This window comes from Cryptotermes secundus, unplaced genomic scaffold, assembly GCF_002891405.2.
Source record: "Cryptotermes secundus unplaced genomic scaffold, Csec_1.0 scaffold1244, whole genome shotgun sequence".
Lineage (NCBI taxonomy): Eukaryota > Metazoa > Arthropoda > Insecta > Blattodea > Kalotermitidae > Cryptotermes > Cryptotermes secundus.
In genome coordinates this window covers 798,098-818,125 of record NW_019733849.1, presented here as the reverse complement: position 1 = coordinate 818,125, position 20,028 = coordinate 798,098, and the positions used below count along the sequence as shown (strand labels likewise).

Below are 20,028 nucleotides of genomic sequence, written 5' to 3'. Positions count from 1 at the left end.
CCCCATCGAAGGGGTACCGAGGGATTTTCCCCTGGGTTAATGTGCCCGTTGCGTAAAGCTGACCACTCTTCTCCACCTAGTGCAGACCTTAAGAAGGCGCGGCGCTATATCTCCACACCTCCAATATGTCATCATGGCGTGGTCCTTAATAGAACACAGGCACCCAGTTATTTTTAACAGAACAGAGAAAAATGGGCGTTGAATTGAAAGTGATGGATGTAAAAAGCAAAGGATTAAAAATAGAGTGGAAAATAAGATGATAATTGACGATNGACTCACTGTTAGGATTTCATTCGCGGTATGTAGTGTTTCCATGGAAGTAATTCTTCCGGATTCCAAACACGTGACAATATTTTCTCATGCAATCACTGGACACCGATTAGTGTGAGTTAATTGTAGCGTTACTTAATAAACTACAAAACTGCCAAAGAAAGAAGAGACACGAGCGTAGTTCAGTCAGTATAGTGCCTGTTTAGGGGGACTCGATTCCCACGCAGAGATATTTCTCCTCGCCACTACGGGCAGACCGCATCTGTCCCCATCGAAGGGGTACCGAGGGATTTTCCCCTGGGTTAATGTGCCCGTTGCGTAAAGCTGACCACTCTTCTCCACCTAGTGCAGACCTTAAGAAGGCGCGGCGCTATATCTCCACACCTCCAATATGTCATCATGGCGTGGTCCTTAATAGAACACAGGCACCCAGTTATTTTTAACAGAACAGAGAAAAATGGGCGTTGAATTGAAAGTGATGGATGTAAAAAGCAAAGGATTAAAAATAGAGTGGAAAATAAGATGATAATTGACGATGATATAAAGTGATCATGGATACGTCAGATTTCCAATGTGAACAGACAGTGAATTTTTCAGTAAGACGAAAATGTTGTGATATTATTAACTTGTAAGAAGGCCAAAATAACGCTGCTGGTATGAAATACTGACAGAACATTACACAGCACAGCATGTCCGTGTATAAAGCACATTTTAAACCGAAACTATACTGTGTCTATAATCTAAAATAACTTCAGTCTCCACATTTCTTTCCGTCCTGATGGTGGCAAGGAGAAAACATATGATATAATGCATAAAACGATCTGTGTCACCATTGTTTATTTTAGCGAGGTGATCATGTAGAGTTCAATGCAGAGAGCAATCTATTTGATATTGACAAGACTTATCACCGTATGGCTCTTTATACATTCATTCTCTCAGAAAGTGAGCAGAATAATTGTGTGTTGCTCCTTTTAGAGCATTAATTTTAGAATATTCTGTTGCTGTTTGTAATTTTCACGGAAGTGATTAACATCTCTCGTAGCACATTAATTTAACATGTCTGTTTCAAGAGTGTATTAGAGGTGTGTCAAATAAGAATACTGGGAACCATTTTAATCTTATTAGTGACGTCTACGAGTATTTAAGAGACACAACATATACTTTGGCTGCAATTCATGTATAACGAGCTTGAAACTTTGGCTGTATGAAGATATGTGGCATGACAATAAAGTTCGCGAATTCTCCACCGTGTGTTTGATGTGGCAGCAGTAGACAGAAACCTCAGTATAGTTTGATGACTTTGGCATATCAGCGTCTCGCAACTATGTTGTTCTTGATCTATGGTAGTCTGTTTATGAGTGCCGCCTATTAGTGTCTGAGTGTGTTTTTGGTGTCTTGCATCTCAACACACCTGCTCACACGGCATTTTCTGTGAGGGAGGTTTTAGCTAGTAAGCAAATAACCATGCTGGAACANGGCAGACCGCATCTGTCCCCATCGAAGGGGTACCGAGGGATTTTCCCCTGGGTTAATGTGCCCGTTGCGTAAAGCTGACCACTCTTCTCCACCTAGTGCAGACCTTAAGAAGGCGCGGCGCTATATCTCCACACCTCCAATATGTCATCATGGCGTGGTCCTTAATAGAACACAGGCACCCAGTTATTTTTAACAGAACAGAGAAAAATGGGCGTTGAATTGAAAGTGATGGATGTAAAAAGCAAAGGATTAAAAAGAGAATGGAAAATAAGACGATAATTGAGGACGATATAAAGTGATCATGGATACGTCAGATTTCCAATGTGAACAGACAGTGAATTTTTTTGCAAGACGAAAATGTCGTGATCTTATTAGCTTGTAAGAAGGCCAAAATAACGCTGCTGGAATGAAGTACTGACAGAACATTACAGAGCACAGCGTGTCCGTGTATAAAGCGTGTATAAAGCCAGAAAGTATCAAGTTGATAAACTCGTAAAGCAAGAGATTTTGGTAACATGCTCTCTAATCACAGTAATAACAATGCTGTTTCGAGGACCACAGCGCTTATAAAGTTGGACTCATCCCGTCGGAATTACATATGACTTCTTGACTAAGGAAATTCTTGAGGCTTTTTGTTATATTCATAAACATAACTACAGACCTGTGGCGATTTTATTAGTTTCATTAGAGTGCACAGAGTTGTCTGCCTCGAAACAGCATTGGACGGTATTCATGTGTTTACCAGGCGTGGGTGTTACCTAACTACTTTCTTGGCGGGTGAATAATCTAAGAACTGCTTTCACCCAACAGATATACTGGTATTTATTGCGACCGCTGCAAGACTTCTACTGAATGTTCTGTCATTAGGAATTAAAATGCGGATATGACAACAGTGCTACATTCTTCCCTTCGAGCTGAGGTTTACTCTTTCGTCCAAAATCAGGGTCAAGAATTTTTAAATTGCAGCGAGACTGTGGCTGCAACATTTGAGAATTGCTAGGTTAGAAGGATATAGTTACCTTGCTAAAAGGACGAAGAGGTCCTTCCTGTACTGTGTCGTGAGTATCGCATAGAGGTATGGATTCGCACAGGAGTTGAGAGGGTAGAAGAAAACAAGGAGAATCTTGGAGCGAGTGACGTCAATGAGAGGGTAGCCCGCGACGGCCGTGAGCCCAAAGAACGCGATAGGTGCCCAGCAGGCGAAGTCTGTGAAGACGAGTAGCGCCATCTTTTTGGCGACAGTCATCTCCCCAGAGGTAGGGGCACCGGAGCGCCCAGGGCTGCCACACCGTCGGGTGTCGCGCCCCAGCGAGAAGTAGATCTGCGCGTAGCAGATGCAGATCACAACAAATGCCAGCCCGTTGATCACGAGCAGGGAGATCAGGTACGCTACATCCTTCAGATCCTTCGTCTCCATGGGGAGGCATATGCTGCCAACACAATAACAACTCAGTCAAAACTGATAGGCCAAGTTTTAATAGGATAATGGCTGTGCAGAGCCCATCTCCGCTACTGTCCCTTTAAAGGACAAGCAGGCGTCATGGCAACTTCATAAAGTTTAGCCACAGATGGAAGGAGACGTTTCTCTGAGGAGTACCTTACCATCGTCATCGTAAGTTAATCATAATGTAAAGGAAAACATGTTTCAGTAAAATAAATACAAAGATATTCTGAATAAAGAACAGCCATATTGAATGAAAGAACACAATTTTATATGTGTGTAGTATTAATAAAAAAGGGTCTACACAACAAATTAGTAACAACTGACCAACGTTACTGTATTATTATTCGTTCTGTTATGTACATTTGCACACATGTTTCGATCCAGCTGGGTCATTATCAGGAAAATTTTCATGAACTGTACTATATATTACTGAATTGAAATTTAAATACCTGCTAAGATTAGGCTTTGGGTTTTATTTTTACAGATAAACTTCTATAGTTGGCTGTGCTAATGTGGCGGGAAACATAGAGTTCCAAATTTTAAATTTATTTTATTCATGCATGCATATATGTACATACTAAATGTCAGGGACTGTTTAAAACGCCTAAAACTTCCGGAGAAGCTGCAGTCTTCTTAACCCAGAAACCTATTTTTACCGAGTACAGAGCCGATGAAAATTTTGTTTTTAAATTGGCTGTCCGATAATTTTATAACCCAGGAACTCGCAAATGTTTTTACACTGCAGCGAAACCGGGCATGTTGGCCACCTTCTATAACCGGCCAGAATTTTATGGAACCAGCAAATTTGTATTGTCACGTGACTGACTATAGAGGGTCTTGGATTGGTAATCGGATATATTGGACTATTTGATACAGCGCCCGACTACAATTTACAATTTACACACACATAAGTGTCCACAGTCATGTCTTCATTAGCCGTTACTCGATAGCGGCTTCCAACGCGCGGACATTTCCCTTCCTCTGAGTTCTCGAACCATCCCCGGATTCAGCTACCATCTTCTCACAGCAACAGCTTAGAATGGCGGAGCCCCAGCGGTCCTCTAGCTCAGTCACCGACCAGCTGACTCCACTCCATTCAATTGACTTACTGACTGAACTAATTGTCCTATTTATAACATCTCTGCACGGACCGCACAGAAAACACCGTTCCTCTGTTGTTTCGCGGTCACTGCCTAGCAACACGTCTACATGCCACAGTATTAATTTACAGAAGATAAACTTCCTTTCTCTTTCCATTTTTGATTGACAGACTAAGAGAAAACGGTTCGATAAATGAATATTATTGTTGGGTTTAACGTATAGCGTTTTTTTATTTCTTTTGATCGATAATCGATACTTAAGTAGAAATATCTCTTTCACATTCACTTAATCGCTTTTACATACAATTTGTAATGTTTTTTACGGCTCTGTTGTTGTTTAGGCCATATACTGTTGAATCTTATGGAAGCTGATGAATAGAAAAGGATTTGAAAGGAACCGATTGTGGCCTAATTGAGGTACCATGCTGAAATTTTCGTGCAGAGAGTGAGGAAAACCAGGAAACACCTCCGCCTCTATAACCCGCATCCTGACCGAGATTGGAACCAGTAACTTCCCAAATACAAACTCAGAACATTATCGCTACGACCATCTTATCGGTCATTTGATATTCTGCGCTTAGCTTGCCCAGCAGTCACAAGGAGAGAAATAAAGATTATAGAGTTTTTAAGAAAACTTCACTTCCTGGCAAATATAAGTAGCAGAATAAAGTAATCGGTGCATATTTATTACAGACAAGCATACGGGATATTTTAACGGCATTTACAGTAAGATGGACACCTGCTTAAGTTGGCCGTATTTGAGATGGGCAACGTACACGTGTTTCACTTTCGCTATGCCAGTACTGCCACATTTACCTGGTAGTGGAATAACTGCTGATACCAAAGAGAGGAAGTGCCGCCATTATCACAGAGTACGTCCACCCTGCCGCCATTATCCGTGCCGCTGCGCGCAGCTTCAGTCGCTTGTTTAGATAGATGGCGTAAGTGATGGCGAACCAGCGCTCCAGAGTTAGTATAGAGAGTGTATAAATGGACAGCTGACTAGCAAAAACTGTGAGGAAACCAGTAACTTGGCAGCCCGCGCCTGCTGAAACAAGAAAGAAGGTGTGGGGAAGAATGCAAAGAAATATGGAAAGCCTTCAGAATTTTGAGAAGGAAACTTTTTCAGATGGCCCAATTGGAAGATCTACGTTTCCTTCTATGGAAATCTATAGTACAGTTTTATTTAATATATGTTGGGTTAGACAGGAGTAAGATGTTGAAGACTGAAGGAAGGGGTAGTGCGAAAAAAATATTTAGAAACTGAATACAAGTTCGAAGGGAATGGCAAGAGAGGGCAGCAGTTTGACATAGATAAAAAGAAGAAAAGAAATTTAACGGGAAATCTCATCCTTGTTATACAAGCTTGCGTACTGCTAACTTCCCCAGCATTTTCCCGTATTCCTTTCCAGTTTTCCAGTCCTATGTGTTATCGAACGATATATCGAGGCTGATGTTTAGTGCCATCACCCACGAATATCATGCACAAATATCTACTCGTAAACCATCCACTCTCTGAAGTATATTTCACACGTCTACATCAAAATATTATCAATACTCACAGAATAGACACAATGCAATGAAAAGGATGCCTTTTCGCTTGTACATGACCTAATAAATAACTTATGTTAATGCAATCTGTTCACGGTTAACAATTCGTTGCTATGGCAACAGGAAATTGAGCAAGTGCGGTAAATGTCGCCCTTATAAAGCTTGTATATATTGTCATGTGACTGACTATATAAGGTAGTTGAATTTGTAACTGGATTTATTAATCACTTACAGATCATAACTACAAGTAACTACAGCGCTATCGCTAATTAACACATTGTAATTCACTACTACATGTACTAAGTCTTCTCAGTCTGCAGTGTCTTTACCAGTCATTGCTTGGTGACGGATTCCAACAATGTATTCTCTTTATCCAACCGCCTTACTTACATCTCGGCACGGACTGCACAGAAAACACATTTCTTTTGTTGCTGTTTCCAATTGATGCCGTGAAAACATGCTGAGTAACGGCTGTTGTATTTTTTGCTTATCTCGCGGACGTTGCCCAGCAATGGGTCTCCATGTCACAATATGTGAAACACTTAGAAATAATTACTGACACCTATATTACTTCCAAAGTCACCGCCAGTGAAATGACAAAAGCAAGTAATTTGCTCAAAATCTATTTCAAACAATCTGGAACTTGAGGTTATCATGACCTTGCGGCTTTCTACTTGGGTGTTCTTTGCTCGGGTTGACGCTTCGACAATGCACCGAAATACACGGCGTCACATCTCAAAAGAAAGTGCTCTTCATACGAGTAATCCGCTGTGAGAACCTAATCTAATGCTCAGTTTCTCTTAAGGCTCAATGAAAACACGTCATGTGGGGTGACAGACACAGAGGCACGGACACAAAAACAGGCCTTCATTTGCTGTGACACAGCGGAAGAAGAATACAGAGGATATGACGAAGGGGAGCAGCACAGGTTGGTCGAGAGTGAACCTCAAGAATTATATCTGGTAATTTCGGTTGAAATCTCGGCTGGGGCACTGGCTAGCATGATCGAGATTTTGGGGGTTCTCCTCAGTTACTCCATACACAGTACCTCGATTCGGCCTCGAAAGTTTTCTTCCAAATCATTTCCAATTCATCACTGATCTCAGCATCCGACTCATTATTGTCTTGCTACTGAAAGCCTCGTTGCGTAGCATAGAAACAGATAAAAAAGAGTGAGCACGCTTACCGATCTGCCAGCCATAAGCGAAATTGAAATAGACGCCGCTAGAGTGGACGTCCATGACGGCGAGGATCAGCAAGTAGGCGCCCATGCAGAGATCAGCAAAGGCGAGGTGACACATCAGGAACTTGGGCACTGTGAGATCGAGCACGTTGCTAAGCAACACGAGAAGCACGGCTAGGTTGCCAAGCACAGCCGTGACCACAACGAACCATACACTGACACGCAACCACGTGAAGCCCATGATATCCTCACAGGGGTTCAGGGCGTCGGGTTCTGGCCAGCACTTCACATGGATCGAACTGTAAGAAGAGGTCGGACAGAGATCTGAAGCCTTCAGACATACACTTGTTGCCATAAGTCATAAAATTAAAACTATCCCCGAAACAGACTGTGAGACGTCGAGGCTCCCATATGGCGTTGAGGTTAAGTAAAGCTATCCCTGTATCAGGCTGTGGATGTTCATAGGTTTGAGTGACGTCGAGACGCTCACATTTTCAAGACAATCGGCTAACAGATGGCGGTGAGGTTGTCAGCCTTACGCGCCGACCGGCCGGCCGCCCTTTACCCCCAAGAACATTCCTGGTAGTCAATTCTGTTAGAGGCTGAGTCAACCCCAGGTCATACTGGCCCTGGAAGGATTAGATCAATTGAGAAATCCAATTGCCATATGGGGAAACGAAAGTGTATTAGTCATTCATGAACTAAAAAAGACTCATCACCGCAAAGGGTTTGAACTTCAACAAACATAAGGATGTTCTGGATTTTTTTAAAATAAATCCAATCTACTTACAATAAAATATCTCCCCCTTAATATTACATCATGTTGGGACCCTTAAAGGGCCATAATCGAAGTTAAACCGTTTGAATAACATTTCAGTAAAATCGTTCAAAATTTTATATTGCTGATCTCGTAGTGTTCTTTCGATCTCGAAGCGAATTCTCATTGAAAAGTTGCCTTGACAGACAAATTTTGATAGTAGAAATATTGTGAAATGTTTCATTACCGAAGATAAACTCCAGCAGAATTTTCTCTAAGACTCTTCGGGTTACCCATGCTAATCTAATAATATGTGTGGTAGCCCTGACAAAGCAGCACATTATCATATCTTTGGTCTTCAAGTTGGGACTTCATACTTTGCCTGGGAAATACAGGGTAGTTATGTTTTATTCCTACAGATAGCACGACGGCGCAAAAGTTTTAAAATCTGTGTGAAAGGTCGCAGTATACTGAAGTATATGTGGTCTACGTCGGAAGTTTCTTCAGCTCCGCTCGCTATACAGCGTGTTCCAGGCGCAAAGGTCAATATTCTTGGAGGTCATATTATCGGCCATTCTAGGCAAAAAACTGTATATGTACATGTGTCCTATTCCGAACGTTTTCCGAGGTAGAGCTGTTTAACTGTACACTGCACAGTCGAGCAACACGCCATGTGCTTACACGAGTTACAAAGTGCACTGATGTTGACTGGAATTTTCGAAAATGTATTATACTAGGTAAACTGTACCAACTTTGCCACTTGAACAACAAATACCGGTATTAGAAACGGTACGTAATATCTCTTCCTTATGAACAGTTTTTAAACTGCACAGTGAAATAGCTGTATCTCGGAAACCGTTAGGAATAGGTTGTTATATGTACATATACACTTGTATGCTTAGCATGACCGATACTATAACCTCCCAGAATACTGACCTTTCCTCCTGGGACACTCTGTATTAGGGAAATACAAGCAATCTTGCTGGATGGGCTTATGTATTTAGATAAGCAAGACGGTAGAGTTTGCTTCTTAGTTTATTTAACGACACTTTGTGACCTGAATTGTTTACAAAGATTCCGTGGGCTGATGACTGAATTACGAGGTCTCACGGCCGGGAATCGAACCCTCCAAGGCGGCATATGAAGCAGGAGTGCCACAGAGATTGTAAGTTGTCAGAGCGGTAATTATGAAGGGTACTATCTTCCCCATAAGGTGGTATGTTTACCAACGTTTCGGAGGAAAGTACTGTCAACATTCTCAGGGTCCAGTATTAAACGGAACAAATACTTTGCTGCTTGTCTGTTCGGTACACTCTTAAGCCCTGAAGATACGGACAGAGCATTTTTTTCTAAACGTCGGTAAATTTCTATCAGACCACACGGTGTCACTTCATATAAGATACTATTCCTTTTGAAAGGTATTACATCTCTGCTGGATGTACAAGTCGGCGCAAGAGAACCAGTCTTCTGGGTTGCAAAGCAGTGTAGTTCGGAGACAGGCCGACGTTTCGGGGAATACACCGCTTCCTTTTTCAGATTCTTGCTTCGTATGCGCGAGATCTCGGTCCAGACGCCGTTTACCTTGATTCAGATTCTTCAAGATTCTACTCAGTTGCTCCAGGCAGACTCCCAATTTGTACGTTAAACACAATACGTCTGCTCTCTGCCGAATTCCGTCTTTCCGCGGTCAGTCAGTATAGAAAATGACCACGAACCGGAGGGTAGTCGTTCGATTCCTGGAAAAAGCAGTGACTGATATTCACGTCTTGAAGGTGATAATTTTCCTCAAGCTAGTGCGGCGGGATATCTTTTTACATTTTTAGGATAGGATGAGACTGAATTCTCTTGGTACGCCGGCCACCTTTGGGTCTACTGTATCAGCCCCGGACGGTAGATGATTATGGAGCAGTCGGTGGAATGAGAATTGGCGGGGGAAACCGAAGTACTCGGATAAAACCTGCTCCGGTGTCACTTTGTCCACCACAAAATCCCATATGACCTGAACTTGGATAAAACCCAGGCCGCCGCAGTGGGAAGCCGACGAATAACGTCCTGAGCTATGGCACGCCCTCGTGTCGAAGTTAAGAAAGCGCGGAGCTTTTCCTCCGCTTCATCTGGGGCGTAGGGAAGCTTGAAAATATTCTTCACTGGTGTTGAATTCAGTCTCTTCATATGTCCATTATGTCTTCTGGATGCACAGGAAAATGTTGTATCGAATACTGTCACTAATTACAGTATTTCTTTTTGCGTTCTCGTAATAAAATCACATAAATTAACCCATAATGAGGTCTATGTTACATATCCATGCGCGTGCTTCTGAAACTTCTGTGCGGGTTTTCATTATTCCCTTGAGTAAAGAAGCGCTTCAGATATGATGCAGCCCAGAACGCAGAATACGGAATACGGCGTGCAGACGACTGTCCTCGTATACGGGTTTTGTGTTCGTGTTAATCGGCGAGTATAAGGAACACGCGTAAAATGGAGAACGTTACTAAGGATTAAAAATTTTGGTGGGGGGTGGGGGGAAATCAGGGATCTGCGCGCGCAGTTCACCGGACATGAGCGGCTTATTCTTTCGTGACCACGGGCAGGACAGAGATACTCCTCCAAATGCTGAATGACACCGAGAATATGCAAGAGCGTGAATAATGGAAGCGTACACAGCAAGATCACCTATACTCCGCTAATCAGAACACCAGAAATGTCATTTCGTTGCACAAACACGTACTTTTAGACTTGATGTGTTGTAGGCCTATATACCGTATTTACGCATGTATAGGCCGCAGCACAATTTTCAGACAGAAATTATAGAAAAAATAATTTTCTTGGAATATTATTTCAGGAGTAGAAATTATTCCGAAATTTGGCAACGTATTTTTTTTTTAAATGAAGTGTGATTTCGAATATTTCGAATATAAGCCGCACCCCAGTTTTCCTCTTGAATTTTTGGCAAAAAATGTGCGGCCTATACATGCGTAAATACGGTACATGGGTTCTTTTTAAAGAACTAAAGAGAGAAATGAAACAAAAACAAAAGCAAAATTAAAGTACGTGTTCGAAAGAGTGGCTATTTCTATTAAGTAATGTCTATTCATTAATTTGTGACTTACTTAACGGCGCTTCAAGATATTATACTGTATAACGACGAATTTTAGGACGATTACTAATTTATGAAGCGGAAAGAATATGGAGAGAGGCCTGTATTGGCCTTATCTGAGATACCGTCTTTACATCTGGCTGCAGAATCCAGAGAAAATAATGGAAGTACCTCATTCAGGACAGCTGGTCTGCCGGAATGGATTTTTAACACGGAGCCTCTACGAACACGAAGTAGAACTGCTGACCGCTCGGTGCAGACTGTTACATGAAGCAGGCATTTTGCTGAGCTCTGCAGGGATTTACGAGCCGCCACTGTGTTAAATGAACTCAGGTAGGATATTGCTAACCTGCAACCATGCGCCGGAAGCACTCCGTCATTAATGAGAGGTGTTAATGAGACACCACAGCCACAGGGACGTTCCGGGTACATGGCTATACATCCCTTGACATTTAGCGGAGACTGTGTGCGCCCCTCCCTTGCCTGTTTCGGTACTACCGCGTGGAACTTTACAAGGTGCGTTATGTACGCGTCTGCAGTCAGAATGATGCAGATCTTGCACTGACCCTGGCAGGCCCGCCATTTTTCGTAGTGACTGATTCCCTGTTGATGTTGATACTGCTTTTCGGTATATAGACTGTGACGCCGATGTTTCCGAAGTACATTCTGCCTCCATCTTCAAGGTTGAAGTGTGTAAAGTAAATCAGTATTCATGCATATACAGATTTTGATTAAACACACCAACAGAGGTCTGGTCCAATAGGGTCAGTGAACAAGGAAGTGGCCTAAAATGGCCTTTATAAGGCCATGAAGTGACCAGAAACAATCAACTAGTGTTACCAAGCGGTGACTAATCCAAGTGATTACTAAGTTCAGTGTCTCTCAATCCCCGAAACGTCCGCAAAATTATTCACATACGAATAGTGTTAAGACCGAAGACCCTTCTCGAAGCCATGTTTCACACCCATACAGAACCAGAGGCAAAATTATAGTTTTGTATATTCTAATTTTTATGTTTTTGGACAACAGACGAGAAGACAGAATGTTCTGCACTGAATGGTAGCAAGCATTACCCGAGTTCAATCTCTTCTTAATTTCCCCCTGAATCAGGTTTCGATCTGTTATCGTCTTTCCCAAATATCTGAACACATGCAACATTCTCAAAACATATGTTTCTTATATTTATGTAATGATTTTGCCTTGCATTTTGGTGACGAGACAGCAAAATATACTTAGTTTTCTCCGTGTTTATTTCTAGATCAACCTCTTTACTTGCGTCAATTAAAGTTTGTGTGTTTTTCTTTATGGTGTCTACATTATCACCCAGTAGATTCACATCATCGGCATAGACCAACAGCTGATGTGTCCCGTTTAATTTCAGTCCCACCTGGTTTCCCTGGACCTTCCTAATTGCATATTCTCAAGCAAAGTTGAAAAAGAATGGCGATAAAGCATCTCCGTGTGTTAGAACTTTCTAGATAGGGAATTTATCAGACAAATGTTTACCTATACGGTCTTCACTATTCGTTTCGTTTAAACACATTTTAATCAGCCTAACTAGTTTCATGGGTATCCCAAACTCTATCAGAATACTGTACAATACTTCCCTTCTAACTGAATCGTAGGCTTTCTTGAAGTCTATGAATAGCTGATGTATTGTCTCATTGTACTCCCATTTTTTCTCCAATATCTCTATGTCCCATATTCTACTCCTGGCCGGAACACTGATTATTATTATTATTATTATTATTATTGATATTTTTCATGGTCTTCCTCGGTTGTTCTAGGAAAGTTCTAGGATAATACTTTAAGTTGGGCCACGACTTCTTCCTCCTGTTTCCTTTCCAAATCATCAGTCTCCACCTCCCATCATTCGACGATGTGCACGTGCAGTCTTCTTTACCGACAGCGTCGTTTCTGCGTTTCGTGAAGGAACAGGCAACCCGTCCGCGTTTCCCGTAACCCCACTTTCCAATGAGGTTTTGGTGTCGCTAACCGCGGGGGTTTTAAAGAAGGTAAGGCACCCAGAATTTCATAACAGATTGATGTATCATCGAGTAGGCCTAGGCCAAAGCAATTAATGTTTCATTATCAACAACGACAAGCCTGCCACTTAAGACAGGAATGTCTGAAGCTCCAGCTACATTTATCCAAGGCACTTCACAAGCTATATGACGCAACCTTGCATATCTTACGCGTGGTTCAGCCACAAAAGAGAACAAAATACACTGAAAATAAAAAGTCTTGTTATTTTCAAGTCACAGTTGCCTATTATATATAGATTAAGCTACGGGCTGGAATACCGAGGAATCGAAGCTCGATTCCCTTCAGAGGCAAGAGATTTTAGTCCTATATCCAAAGTGCCCGGACTGGCTCTGAGGCCCACCCAGAATCCTAAACCATGGGAACCGGGGTCACTATTCTCACGACTAAAATGACTTGATCCTGAAGGTGACAACTCACTTCCTTCTACTGACGACGTTAAGAATGGTGGAGCTATATTTCCACTCCACTATACGTCTTCACGGCCGATAACAGTAGCCGCGAGGTCTAACGCATAAATTTTCTTCGCTCGTTCGAGTGCTGGGGTTATGTTTTCGAAACCAACTCAGAGCATGGATGTCTGCGTGTGAGTTTATTCTGTGCTTTTGTTGTTCTGTGCGTAGGTAACTGCCTTGCTATGGGCTGATCACTCATCCAAGGAGTCCTACCGTCTGTACAAAAAAAAATTCACGAAACTGAAGAAGAGGCCAGGGCCCAACAAAGGGCTGTAGAGCCATTGATGACTGAATGAATACGTCTTCATGGCGTGATCTTTAATTGACCTTTATTTGGTTCCATCGCATTCGTCATTAACATTGCCAATATCCCGCCATAGGCTTTTGCTGAGTTCCGGCTGTAAGAACTGAAATTGTTCTTTCGCTTCCTTTGACGACCTTCACTGGTACACATGAAATACAATTTGCATATTGCAGAAAAAGTAATACTTTCTTTATAAAACTATTTTAAAAACGTTGTGTATGTTATGAAATGTTTAGATAGTTGTTATCTTTGATGTGAAAGGGAGCTCAGATATACAGGAATATTCTGAAAGTAAAGATACAAGTCCAGTAAAAATGCAAGGGTTCTTTTCTTCAGAAATGGCTGTGCTGCCATGTGAGATAGGGACCATATGACATGGCAAAGTTCACCGGCCGCATCCACGGCAACGTCGTGCTCGCAGCCTTTGTTTAAAATGGCCGTGTTGATTCAAAATCCCGCCAAATGTGAGGCTCGTGCATAATTCGTTTTCTTCATGCGTGAGGTGGTGCCGAAAATGTTGCGAGATGGTCCCTCGAGCGTTACGAGGATCAAGGTGACGAATTTCTGGGCTGTATTGTGATGGGAGATTAAAGTTGGGTATCTCATCATATACCTGAGAGTAAGGGACAATCAATGAAGTGGCGCCACACACACTCACCGACAGCGAAAAAATTCAAAACCTCACCATCAAACCGAAAAATCATGGCAACCAACTACTGGGACAGAAAGGGACCATTTCTCGTCAATTTTTTTGCCTCGAGGAGACACCATCAATGCTACTGCTTATGGTGAGATGCTGATTAAACTGTGTTGGGCTATTCAAAACAAGCAGAGAAGAATGCTGACGCGAGGAATCAGCTTACTGCACGACAACATCTGTCTGCACACTGCTCATGCCACACAGGAGTTGTTGCAGTCCTTCAAGTGGGAAGTACTGGTCAATTCACCACGCAGCCCAGACCTTGCACCAAGAGACTATCACCTATTTTCTAAATTGAAGGAAAGTCTGGCTGGAGAGACATTTTCGGAAGATGATGAGGTTCAAGAAGCAGTGATGACATGACTAAGAGAGCAGGCGAGAGATTTCTACGAAGCTGTGATAAAAAAAAAAAAACTCGTTCCCAGGCTCCTTAAGCGCATTGCGATCCATGGTGAATATGTTGAAAAGTAAATAAAGGTGTGTTGTAAAAGTGCTACAAGTGAATTAAAAAAACTTTAGAAATATCTTCTGGCCTCTGTATCTTTTCTTTCCAAATAAAAGGTAAAGCTATCCCTGTATAACGCTATGGAGCTCCATGTGGTTGTGAGACGTCGAGGTTCCCACATTTTGTAATCAATCGACTCACAGATGGCGGTGAGGTCAGTCTTGCACGCCGACCACTGTTTACCCCTGGTACTCATTTCTGTTAGAGGCTGAGTCGACTCCAGGGCCATAGTGCGGGCTCAAAAGATTAGGTCAACTGAAAAATCCAATACCTCATTGCGAATAGAACCCGCAGCTTTCCGACTTATAGCATAGTGCTTCAACCAACTACGCAACCGTGTGCCCCGAGAATTCAGGTATTTGTTCACAAATATTTATGTCGGATACATACTTTCACGCCTGAACCAACACAGCACGTAATACGGATCCTGCTATGAACAAGAGAGTGTTCTCCCCTGGGAAAGGCAACGCTATATTTTAAATTGAGGGACATATCGTGTTGATGTTCCTGGTCACTCTATGGCAAATTAACATATAAACAGGCCATTTTTGCACCTGAAAATTCTGTACAGTACCACCGCATACAGGCAGTTTCTTTTTTCGTGGAAATTGACTCCGTCGACAACCAGCAACAAAGATGGAATCTGAGTTGGCGGTCCGGTACTGGACTTCAGGTCCACTTCACCCAAGCGTCTGCCTGTCCGTGCATTTCGCTGTTGTAGCAATTTGTTTCCCCACTACAGAAGTACTCCATTTCAGGAAGGCACTCCATATACGGCACATTTTCTCTCTCTCTCTTCTTCATATAACTGTGTAGAGACATGCGCAGCTTTGGGATTCTGTTTCAGATATTCTTTCCGAAAATCCCAGATAATCTTTTCGTTAATATAGTTGCATTATTGTTCTGACAAGCCGACTTGTTGTTCTTTGTTCTACTCCTTCTGTAGCCTAGTCGGTTGAGGCACTATACTACAAGCCAGAAGGAGATGGATTCGATTCCCGATGAGGTCATAAGATTTTTCAATTCTAGCCGCACTATGGTCCTGGAGTCGACTCAGCCTCTGACAGGCATGAGTACCAGGTATCTTCCTGAGGGTGAAGGGCGGCCGGAGCGCAAGGCTGACAATTTCACCGCCATCTGTGAGCCGGTTGTGTAGATAATGTGGTAACCTCGACGTCTCACAATCCAACGGGACTCCACGGCCTGTTACAGGGATAATTTTACCTTCTTTTTTAACTCTTCACTGTCATCATTCTAGTTTTTATGAAGCTGCATTATTCTGCGACCGCTCTGGGGAAACGCATCTCTGCCATGTCAGTCATTAGACTTTAATATTCCCTTCTTCCCACCCAGTATTCCGAACCACATAGAAACTTGCCTCATACATTACACATATTCGAACAGCCTGCAATCCAGATGAGTCACCTCTGGCTCAGAAAATTGCTGTGAATAATTTTTATAGGATCTCTGCATAATTATCTCAAACCGCTTGAGTCTGATGAAGCTGTGGAGTCACAATGAATTCGGCTAACCTGTCATCGGCCTAATAAATTCGAGTCGAGTTTAACGTGACTCACTAAGATGCCGCATGGACACACACTCTTATTGTGGTATACAGAAATTCTATGCAAAAGAAATGGAGTGTCTTAACAGCATTGTTGTGAGTCTCAGAGGAGACTCATCTGAGTCAGAACGGTTGAACTATCCGTAACCTTACAGAAACACAGAAATTTTAACTTTTGGCGTTTCTCATATACTCCGCCCTTCATTGCTCTATAAAACTACTGAAATCTGTATGAATTTTCCCTACTCCACGTGTCCAGCTCGGCTCTGGGGTCCACCCAGCCTCCTATCCAACATCTATTGGGGGTTAAGCGGCCGGGGCGTGAAACTGACCACACACCTCAAGCTAGTGTCAAGGTCAAGAAAACATGGCTCTATACATCCACTCCCCCATACGTCTTCATAGCGAATTGCTTAATTAGTTAAGCATAGGGACAAATTTACCTTTTTACCTTTTACTGAAATCTGTATACGTTTATATCAATATAAATATAAATTATAGGTATTCCTTTATGTAAGTCTATACATTGTGGGTGTCCCTGACGTGGAGGAACACTAATACAAGTTGTGACAAAGCCAGGCGATATATGAAGCTGATTACCATACAAATTACCTTGTGGAGAGGTTCCCACACATCGCTTGGAATTTGGTCGTGACCTCGGCGGTGGTTTGATGGAATGTACCATGGTCTACTGCAGGGCCGTCACTACCTGCTCCCAGCTTGATTGGGTCCGCGCTGCTATGCCATTGCTGACCCTCAGGGACTGCCTGATCAGAACGCAGCTCGCTGTTCATCAGTGGCTGGTAGCTCTCTGCGGATATCGGCCCGAAACTGCGGCCGTCCTCGTAGGTGGGGTCCCAGAGATCGTTGTACGAGAGGGTGGGAATATAGTCGGCTGGCGACGAGATAAAGTCGGAAAAGGACCCCATCCACATGGTGTGTGTTGTGGACCGCTTCTTTCGCTGCCCTGTGTCGTCGTGCTCTTTGGGGCAGTTCTCACGCATCTTGGCGAGATATGCCTGCAAAGGCAGTAGCATGAATCTCACGGCAGTTCTCAAATAAATCACGAAGTTCTGAGAAAATATTAAAAATGTTTTGCTTGTAAGACAGTCAATCGACAGGGGGAACCAAGCAAGAAAAACTATAAAATTTAGAGATAAATAACCTCAGAATTTCGCACCCTTTCTAATTATTGTTCTGGTTTGATAAAAGTTTCGTAAAGCAAAACATATTACTAAATTCTGAACATTTACTGAAAATTCTTTTTTTTCCTTCGCACTACAGCCCCAGTGGGTCTAGGCCTACCTTCATGAACTTCTCCGTTCACTTCGGTTTTTCTAGATCTTACACATTCGGTAGGACTCCTTGGGTGGGTGATCAACTCTTCGCAAGGCCTCTACCTGTACACAAACACAGAAAAACGCACAGACCCAAACTAAACATCCATGTTCTGAGTGGGATTCGAACCCACGATCCCGGTTTTTCAAGCGAGCGAAGACAGGACATGCCTTAGACCGCTCATTACAACATTACAACACAAAATTTCAGATATCTTAAATGGCGTCAGTATTATTAACATTTCAGAGTTCGCATGATGACCATGTTGATAAAATTGACGGTAAAAGCTATCCCTGTAGCAGACCGTGGAGCCCCATAAGGTTGTGAGACATCGAGGACGTCATATTTTCTAGATAATCGGCTCACAGATGGCGGTGTGGTTATCAGTCTTACGCGTCGGTCGCCCTTTACCCCCCAAGAGGATTTCTGGTACTCATTTCTGTTAGAGGCTGAGTCGATCCCAGGGCCGTAGTGCGGCTGCAAAGATTGGCTCAATTGAAATGCCCAATAACCTCATCCGGAGTCTCACCCGCGACCTTCCGGCTTGTAGCATAGTGCTTCAATCAGCTACGCTATCGCGTGCCCCTATTATTGACGTTAGAAACTTAAGGGTAGAGCCGACTACAGTGGCATGATGTTCATACCAATTTAATGAGAGGATATGATGTTCTCAGAGCAGTGGTTATGAAGTATTCTATCTTTGGGATATAACACCGTACAGCTCCATGTTCCTTCGAAGCGTCCGTCGACTTACAACGGACTACATGCGTTATGCGGCACAAGTTTAACTCTTCGTTTTCTTGAGAATCAATTCAATTAGTTAAAGAATCAGTATGGCGGACAAACACGGACGAAACGGATAGCTACGTTATCGCAATCCCTATAAATGCTCTATACAATTCAGTGTATGGGCACGCGGTAGCGTAGGAAGGTCGGAAGGTCGCGGGTTCAAATACCGAGGTCACTGGATTTTTTTCAATTGACCTAATCCTTCCGGCTGCACTATGGCCCTGGGGTTCACTCAGCCTCTAACAGAAATGAGTACCAGGAATTAAGGCTGACAACCTTGCCGCCATCTTTGAGCCGATTGTCTAGATAATGTGGGACCCTCAACGTCTCACAACCCTATGGGCCTTCATGGCCTGTTACAGGGTTAGCTTTACTTTACTTACTTACAATTCAGTGTCTGAGGTGTATTTGGTTTAAAGGACGTTTCGGAAGATGAATATTTTGCAATTGTCATATCATTTGTTATTTCTACACTGACATATCTTTCTGTGCTTCTGATATTACTGACGGTTGAATCCTAGGCAATTACGAGAACCACTAGACAGCGTAAGACAGTACCGAGCAGGTTAGCATAGCGGTGATGCTCTAGACTCATTTGTGCCCGTTGCGATTCTCGTTCGGAACATGAGCTGTCCTAAGTGGGGGGGGGGGNGGGGGGGGGGTTGCATGGGGTTTTCAGTCCCTCCAGACAAATTCTGGGAAATGGCCTCAATTTGCCAAACGTCAGCTCCCTTCCCAAGTCATGCCGATGCATTATTAAATAATTATTTAACTATTCGAAGTTGTATAGTCTGAGTTAATAAAAGCATAGGCAAATAAACCAAGAATAAACAAAATAATTATAATAAAATAGAGAATTAAAGAATAAAAACATTTTGGTGTCGTCTTAAATTATAAGATATTTGAAAACAGGTAGACCGCCTCTGTGGTCTAGTGGTCAGAGTTAATGGCTACAGATCTAGAGGTCCGGGTTCGATTCCCAGCGCTACCAGATTTCTTTCTGAGAAATAGTGGGTGTGGAACGGGGTCCACTCAGCCTCGTGAGGGTAATTGAGGAGCTATTTCAAGGAAATAGCGGCTCCGGTATAGAAAACCGAAATTAACTGCCGTGGGGATTCGTTACGCTGACCAGGTGACACCTTTTATCCGCTAAAGTTGGCACTAACTTCGCCGACAAGCGGCGGTCGCTCGGTCGGTATAGTTCGCTTGCGGACTAGAACTACGGAGTTTTTTTTTTTTTTGAAAACAGGTATTAACAAAAATCTACTACACTCCATCTGCTACAGGAATGTTGTTGCGTCATCTTCAGTTAGTGACGTATATCGTTACGTCACCGTCAGACACTTGACTACCTTTCTGTTTCAACATACTTTCGGTATTGATACACCGGTGGGGAAATTCAAACATATTAACACGGGATTTTTTCCCCCGTAAGGTTGTCTACATAATGTA

At 42.8% G+C, this 20,028-nt stretch overlaps 1 protein-coding gene across 1 annotated transcript in view; it reads right to left on the bottom strand.

The window, feature by feature from the left end:
* The window catches only part of LOC111868314 (follicle-stimulating hormone receptor), a gene marked incomplete at its 5' end in the record, with an annotated part of 46,677 nt that overhangs the window by 8,509 nt on the left and 18,140 nt on the right, over window positions 1–20,028 (bottom strand). Inside the window, 4 exon segments of the mRNA XM_033753007.1 lie at window positions 2,766–3,176; window positions 5,107–5,338; window positions 7,028–7,323; window positions 17,062–17,468. Coding sequence (XP_033608898.1) covers window positions 2,766–3,176; window positions 5,107–5,338; window positions 7,028–7,323; window positions 17,062–17,468 — 1,346 coding nt within the window.